This window comes from Crotalus tigris, unplaced genomic scaffold, assembly GCF_016545835.1.
Source record: "Crotalus tigris isolate CLP2741 ecotype Arizona unplaced genomic scaffold, ASM1654583v1 scf7180000017666.27876245, whole genome shotgun sequence".
Lineage (NCBI taxonomy): Eukaryota > Metazoa > Chordata > Lepidosauria > Squamata > Viperidae > Crotalus > Crotalus tigris.
The window spans coordinates 2,628,578-2,636,125 of NW_024096551.1; the positions used below are offsets into that span (position 1 = coordinate 2,628,578).

The 7,548-nt window shown below is 36.7% G+C and overlaps 1 protein-coding gene and 1 long non-coding RNA gene across 2 annotated transcripts; both read right to left on the reverse strand.

Annotated features, from left to right (window-relative positions):
• Nucleotides 1–774: 774 nt before the first annotated feature.
• Nucleotides 775–1,171, reverse strand: LOC120304944. The gene is made up of 2 exons (XR_005555880.1): nucleotides 1,061–1,171; nucleotides 775–976 (listed from the first exon to the last, which is right to left on the reverse strand). It is a non-coding gene; the product is annotated as an uncharacterized LOC120304944 (long non-coding RNA).
• Nucleotides 1,172–2,087: 916 nt separating this feature from the next.
• On the reverse strand, nucleotides 2,088–4,609 carry LOC120304930 (zona pellucida sperm-binding protein 3-like). Its single transcript, XM_039336061.1, has 6 exons — nucleotides 4,448–4,609; nucleotides 3,631–3,751; nucleotides 3,445–3,536; nucleotides 3,228–3,361; nucleotides 2,835–2,972; nucleotides 2,088–2,206 (listed from the first exon to the last, which is right to left on the reverse strand). The coding sequence occupies exons 2-6, from the start codon at nucleotides 3,745–3,747 to the stop codon at nucleotides 2,088–2,090; spliced, it is 600 nt and encodes a 199-aa protein (XP_039191995.1). The 5' UTR covers nucleotides 3,748–3,751; nucleotides 4,448–4,609.
• Nucleotides 4,610–7,548: the final 2,939 nt, after the last annotated feature.

A 7,548-nucleotide genomic window follows, 5' to 3' on the forward strand; every position in this document is an offset into this window, starting at 1 on the left:
GCCTGACAGAGACTGAGTTGCTGCTTAATACATTGATGTGAAGATTTTTCACACAGCTTTAACCATATTCATGAAGAGTGCTCACCTTCCCTTCTGTTATCAGCCCTTCTGAAGATACTCATGCTAAAGGTAAACATCTCTAAAAGCAGACAGGTGAATATCTATAGATTTACCCATGAGCACAAGCATGCTGATAGGATTAAAATATATAAAACTTCTAGATTCAGGGGTCCCTACATTTTTGAATGCATGTGCAATTTTGACACTAATTTGAAAGTGTTCAGTATTTTCACAAAATTACCAGAAAGCAACTAATTCAATTTTTCCCTGCCACCCCATCCAAGATATCTTTTTAGGCAAGGTATCATTGTCTTTTACCCAGACATGCAAGCAATCTCTAAAAGAATGTTCTGGGTGGCAACAACCTAACTGTATTTCCTATAGCAATTCTTTGGTCTATGAGAGCCTCCATACCATCATTACCATCATCTTCATGTAAATAAGGTGAAAGAATATGGCAGGTGGCTTAGCATATATCAAGGGAACTGTTCAGAGGAACATGGTAGCCACGTTGCCCATATTAGGAGCTCAGATTCTAGACAAAGCCTTATATCTCTGTGTTACACATTAGCAACTCCTGGAAGCTAAAAACCACATAGTTGTCAAGCTATTCATAGGAAGTGCAACTTCCCCATTACTTCAACAAATCTGAGAATTCATAATCCTATAAGACAGCTGCTTAGAGTCACTTGAAATAAATAATTCACCTACAAGTGCCTTTAATATGCTTTATTTTTATGTGTAATTTGGCATGTATATTTAAACAATACTGCTAAACAGGAAAAGAAAATAGAATTCCAATTGCTGGAATTTGACATGTATATTTAAGCAATGCTGCTAAACAGGAAAAAAAGCAGAATTCCAGTTGCTGTAGTTAGGATTTGTCCCAAGATAGTTGCCTTCACTGATGCATTACCTAAAAGAAATTAAGAATATATTTCAATTAAGTCATGACTTAAGTTTCAACTGCCAGAGTTTTCATGCCATGCAATTATGATACCTTGAAGAGACATCGTGATTATTTTCACAGGTGATATCTCAATCTTCAGGCCTCCACTGCCAGAGTATATCTCATCAGATTCGTTATTAGACCCCATGTTCAACACTTCATCTATGGACAGGAATATCTGAGCATTAAAATTGGCTTTTAAAGAGAATTCTTACAACTTTTAAAGTCTTTTAGTACTTTAAGAGGCAAAGAGATTATTTTGGCAGAAAAGTTCATGGGATTCCCCCAGCTCCCCCAAAAGAAGGTCACTCAGAGGTGTGTCTCAAAGGTGCTTTTCAAAAGGAAACTGAATTGTTTTTTTTCCTGAGGAGAAAGAAGATGTTTCATTTATCATTCCATTGGTTATGGCAGGATGGTGAATCTTCTCAAATAGGAAATGAAACATCTAATTCTTTTTCTTCAGGAAAAAAAAGAGACCAGTTGCCTTTTGAAAAAACACCTTTGAGACAACTATGACTGGATGATTGAGAATTTCCAGAGACTTTCAGATGTTTGTTCAATATTACTTTGGTTGTCTCAAAACTGAAGAAAGATATAATTTCCCACATCATCTTAAGTAACATTTTATTGACTATGCCATTACTTTAAGCAAAGCTGCTCAATCTCTAAATTGTAGAGTCTCCAAATCGCTTCCTCATATCTTGTAGTTCTTTCAGGGCCTCCACCCAGATTGCTCTTTGAGAGGCCTAGCGGTCTCCAAATTTGATATACATATAAATAAATACATACCCAGGGTTTTAATATTTGGCTTAAGATAATATGTAGGCTGTACCTTTTCTAATCTATCAAGATTTTGATATCAGTAATTGCTTATATATACCTGCATGACATCTGTCAATATGATTTATAGTGTGGCAGGTTAAGGAAAAAGGGTTTCTTTTACAGCAGCACCACTGAGGCTAGTCATGGTTTCCTGCAGAAAAATTTCTTGTAGCAAAGTGGCAGTGAAAATAGAAATAGTAGATTATGCATTATATTGTACAACTTTTAGATATGTAAGATAGAAATCTGTAGAGCATCACTTGCCTTTCATAGTTTTATTTGGGAGGAGAATCCAATGTATTTCTTTATCAGCCCTGACGATAAACTCACGTCCAACTTCATAATCGGCATCCGCTTCTATCACAGGAAATTCACCTGTAAAATAAGACATCCCAAGATGATGAAAAAGAATTGATTGTTCTGGCAAGATATTTTACCAGCCTGTCACAACGTCTAGTAAACAGATGCCTGTCAGGGTTGATGTAAGATGAACAAAAATAGTTCTTTTGTGAAAATTGCAATTGAGCAACAGCCATTTATAGACTGGAATCAAACCTTTATCACCAACTGCATAAGAAGATGCCACAAGAAGAATATCTGCTGTGTGTTATATCTGCATATAGCTTAACACATATTCTCCATGTAGGGAGATTTGTAAGCAGAGTCGGAACAATAGTTCGGAATCTGGACTCCTATCTAAAATGCATAGAGCCATCTCAGTTAACAAGCTGTTTTCCAAAATATCATTTCAATATTAGATTCAGCTTTGCATGAGAAAATCAAATTCTTCCATGCTTGTACCACTAATACTCTAAATTATAATTATATTGATAACATACTTTTTTCTTCTCTATTTTCAACACTTCAAATGGAATGCTTACCGTATCCAGTTAACATTGAATAAATATTATTGTTTGAAATATAATGCATACCGTACCAGTTTATTAATACAATAAAAAATCAAAAACAAAACAGAAATGTGTAAACCTTCATAGTTACGCACTAGCTTCTTGGTCTTCTGCCAGAATCTCTTCCTCTACTCCTACTTGATCTCTCTCATGATTCCCAGCAACCTTCCAGATTAAGACAGGACCCACCATAAGATCAGCTTCCATTTCTCCTTCAGAGATGTCAACTACAGCTAGCCAAACATAAAACAAATTTTGATTAGGATGGAGTTTAGAGAAAGACCCATCCATGGCTTTACCATAAAATCATACCAACCAATTTCCCATGCAAGGGCAAACGATCCATGTGTGTTCATCTTCAATAGCAAACTGAAGTACTATTTCTAATGCAATTTATGAAAGTGTACAGTTTCATTATGAAACAGAGTTTTGGGAAACTTCATGTTACCTAGTCCTTTATCTAGTGCATTATTTCTGTTTGGACCTACCAGGAGACATTTGTTTCCTTTGGTTGGGCACATGAAGATTGCTAGTATCACTTGATGTGTGCTTTCCAGGAGAACCACAGCCCCTAGTCTCACAGCAGTTACAGATTTCCATGGAACCCTCTATAGGTAACCAACTGATAGATTAGAAAAAAAAATGTCAGTGTGTTTCAGAAATGTTTCATTCTCTTTTCTTTATGCAAACACATATAGTACTTACATCTTTCTTTCTCTGTTGAATGAGCAAGCTTTATTTAAGAAATCTGGCTCCTGGGCAGCTGCAGTGACTTTCAGATGGCATGCCATGTAGATCTTGATAGGGAGGAGAAATTAGACAGGATTAGAGGAGAGAATACTAGCATCCCATTGCCTAAGAGGATAACCAAGGGCATAATTGAGTGCTCACCAAGCTTCTTTCATCTCTGGCAATTTGGGATGCCGGTATGGTAAACTGGAGTGTTTCTAACCGAAGCCTTGGACTTATGAAGGATGGTCCTACATCATGAGAATTTCTTTCTATCATGCATCTAAATTCAGAAAAAAAGATGTGGTTGGGTAATTATTACAGTATAAACTAGGTTTATTTTTTAAAAAAATGTTTTGTAGCTCTTGATTATCTGTTGGCCATCTTTGCTTTGTTTAATTTCAAGGAAATTTGTGTTGCTGAAGCCTAGAACCACTGCATAGAATTCTAGGTTTGGGAAAGTGCAGTTGTTTTATGGATTTACAGTCTACTCCACAGGAGAGTAAGCAAACATTTTGTTTCATATGGTGGTGTTCCCATACAGCAGAGGATGAGGTCTCTTACGTCCCCTTTTCTATTCTTTTCAGAATAGTAACAGTGCTTAACTTTCAGGACTCTGAGGACCCATCAAACATTTGGCAGAAGATTGACCTCCTAGCCTATCTTTTTGTTTGTGTGGTTAAATTAGATATGACAACATAACATATCCATTATACCATGCTATAAAGTAGTTTGTGGTTACAGTAATACTCAATATTAGCCCAAGTCATTCTGGTAACTCAGATTGTTCTGGCTTGATGAACCAGAACTCACTGACTATCAAAGAAGGTGAGAATTGCACAGTCAATGTTTACCCTCAAGCAGTAATGTTAAGGTAACAGGCAAATGGAAAATAGTCTTTAAAATTCCATAGGGAATTTTCCATTTTTGGAAATTTATATCACCTATGGACAGTTTATACTTAGAACTGAAATGTTACCCATGGAAGTCGAGGATTTTATATTGTGGATCAGAATCTCCATCAGGTTTTGAAGTGACCACGCAGGTATCAATAAACAGGCGGAGCGGCAAGTGGTTTCCTTTTCTGATATCTGCTTGAACATGGAGTTCCTCACCCAGAAAGTATACAGTAGAATCTTTTTCAGCTTGCCAGTCATCTGTAGTTATACAATAACACGTAAAAAATTAAAACATTTTCCCCAAGCTGTTCACCTAAAATATGGAATCTAACTTGCCTGTCATCAGACGCAAAGAAAAATACTGCTTTCCTTCCTCATACATTGCTGAAGTAAAAGGCACCCCAGTGGTCTGCATGGCACTGCTGCTCGCATTATTTTTCCTGAAACAAAAGTGTGTTACTTAAGGGACATCACCATGATGCAGGTGAGCAAGCGGACAGCAAACTTAGACAACGCTTCTCACCATGGGTAGTGGCAAGTAATGGGGAACTCCTCTGCGCTCTTAACAGTTGTCAGATTGCTTGCAGAGTCTGGCTTATAGTACAAGCTAACATTGTAGAGCACAAAATCAAATACCTGGAACAAAGCAGTTTTGAATTTACAGTTTAATAATGGCAAGTTATAAGCCAAGTTATAAAATCAGGCATGTTTGGGGTTTTACTCTCCACTCTCTTTATTTGATGGATTAAGGCCATTAAAATTAAAATTGGTGGTTTAAAAACAGCACTTTCTCAGGAACTCAGAAATTTAACTAAGGCTAAACCTTTCTTCAGATTCATATTTGTAAAAAGTGGGATTTGAGACCAATTTAATTCTGGATTCAAAAAGCATGCTACACCCAAAGAAAACCTCCACACCTAGTTCATATGTCATATGGCAGAAGATAAAATGCTTCACATTGTTTTTCATGACTTTTAGATTTTGTAACTTTTAACTAAAGTTAAACAAATAAGCTACTGAGCTGAGCTTTTACAATTCATAAGCCATGGCTGATAATTCACTATAGTTGGGCACACAATTTACAACATGAAAGCCAAGCAGACATACTTCCATTTCATAGTATGGGTCATAACAAGGCTGTGTTTGCATAGATACTGAACTACATTTCAACCTAATGTTTTGCATACATGTTTATAGTGTGCAAAGCCAGAAAAGTGGGTTAACTCTGCTGAACATAGTTGGTGATAATTATGCAACATGTTAACAGATGCATATCATACAATTACAGCCACAGCTCTCCTAAGTCAAGGAGAATATTTTCCCCAACTGTTGCTATTTTAGCTATTTGCAGAGGGGGAGAACATTGTTAATAGTGAAGTGAATGCAGACGTGAAGGTTTCCATTCAAATTAAGCTAAGTCATGGAACCATATACACAGTAATGGTTCAGTTACAATAAACCTGCCAGCCATCATTTGTTAAAAAGATGGTCTTCCCAGTTTGGCTGAGTGTAATACAAATTGCTAATCCCAGATTATTTCAAGCATTTGAATGTTAATAAAATCCATAAGTCTTCCATTTATCATAGCAGGATAGTCTACAGTATATAACTAAATTCCACAGCTGTTTTATTTTTTTAAAAAAGGAAGCAACCTATGTATTTTAACATAACAGAAGACCTAGAGCTTGAGATGTTATACCTTTCACCAACCCAAAGGTGGTTTATTTCTGGTCCAGCCATTGTAGGTTATGAATTATGGTTTATGCTTTAGCTTCCTGTGAAAATGCTGTGAATTCTGATTTATTAACAAAATTTACTTGAACTAATAGCTTAAAAAAATCAGCCCAGAATTCTATATTCATATTCTGAAATATTACTTGCAAGTTCTGGAAACACTCATGGAGCTCCACTTTGAAGATAATCAAGGTAGCAAACTCATTAGCCACAGAATAATGGCAAGCTTGTGGCCCAATGCTGAGATCCTTTGCTTGGATGAAATGGCCAGTCTGAAAGAGATCTCGATGAACCTGTATCATCATTTCATCTTCAGCACACTCTGCTGTGATGGGTTGCAAGGAGCTGGGAAACAAATCCTTTCTAGGAGAGGAGGCTTCAGGTCTAAAAATTTGGACCAATGTAGTCACTTGCTCTTCTCTAACAAAATCTGAAAGATTAGCACAACTCAGTAAACAAATCAGATAACCCACAAACAAAAATTCTATAGCTTTTGACAGCCTCATCCTGCCTCTTTCACTTCCTCAATCCTACTGCAAAGTAAGCTTGGAGACAATTCCTTTTATATGTTCCATAGTAATCCTCCTTAATGACCTTCAAGGGAATCAGCTTCACCTGGGCCTCTGCAGCTGAAACAGAAGGGCCCTTCTCCATTTCATTGCCATTTATTACCTATATTCAGTAAATGAAATCTCCCTGTTTGGGAAAAGTTTTACATGGGCATTATTTGCACAACATACTGAGCCTAAACTATATTTTAGCTAGCATATTAGCCAATTCTTGTACTTCATTTATCCTTCATTATGCAGAAGCAATTGCATGCCCACATTTTATAGAAATTATTTGTAGCTATCTCAAGGACTGAGGAGTTTATAAGACTTAAAATGTACTTTAAATTGAAATCAGCCTCCTAAAACTTTTCCATAAAGAAATTGACAGTACAATTAGGATATACTCTATTATAGTGTTAAAGTTGAATCAAGTTTATAAGCCCTCTATCATTTAGAGCCCCCCCTCTTTTAAAAGTGGTCTAATTTAAAAAGACAAGGGCTGATTATTGACCAATATGCTAAGAACTTAGATAAGGGAGGAATGCCATCCTCTCCCCCTTTTCCTTCTTGTGATGAGATCTGGTTGGGTTTTGTGGTGTACTACGAATGGTACCAATGAAGGAGAATATTTGTAGCTCAGGGTTGAAATGAGGGGTCCTTGGTGTTCTCTAAGCTTGGTTATTTTCTTGCAGATGTTTCATTATCCAAAGTAGCTCATCAGTGCTGGTCCTCAGCATTAATGATGTTACCTAGTTTGGTAATATAATGTCTGCAAGAAAACACCATGCTCAGAGGGCACCAAGGTTTCAATTCTGAGTTTCCAGATATCAGCAAGTTTAGCTAACCAGCTACAGAGAGAGCTCATCCTTGTGACCAACTTCATGCAGCATAGGAGA

What these genes read in the sequence shown, in the direction of transcription:
- LOC120304930 (XM_039336061.1), bottom strand. Translation starts at nt 3,747, where the DNA reads ATGATAGAAAGAAATTCTCATGATGTAGGACCATCCTTCATAAGTCCA. An exon ending in CCAGAGATGAAAGAAGCTTG is followed by an intron (nt 3,537 to 3,630) that starts GTGAGCACTCAA and finishes CTCCCTATCAAG; the next exon opens with ATCTACATGGCATGCCATCT. An exon ending in AAGGAAACAAATGTCTCCTG is followed by an intron (nt 2,973 to 3,227) that starts GTAGGTCCAAAC and finishes ATGTTTGGCTAG; the next exon opens with CTGTAGTTGACATCTCTGAA.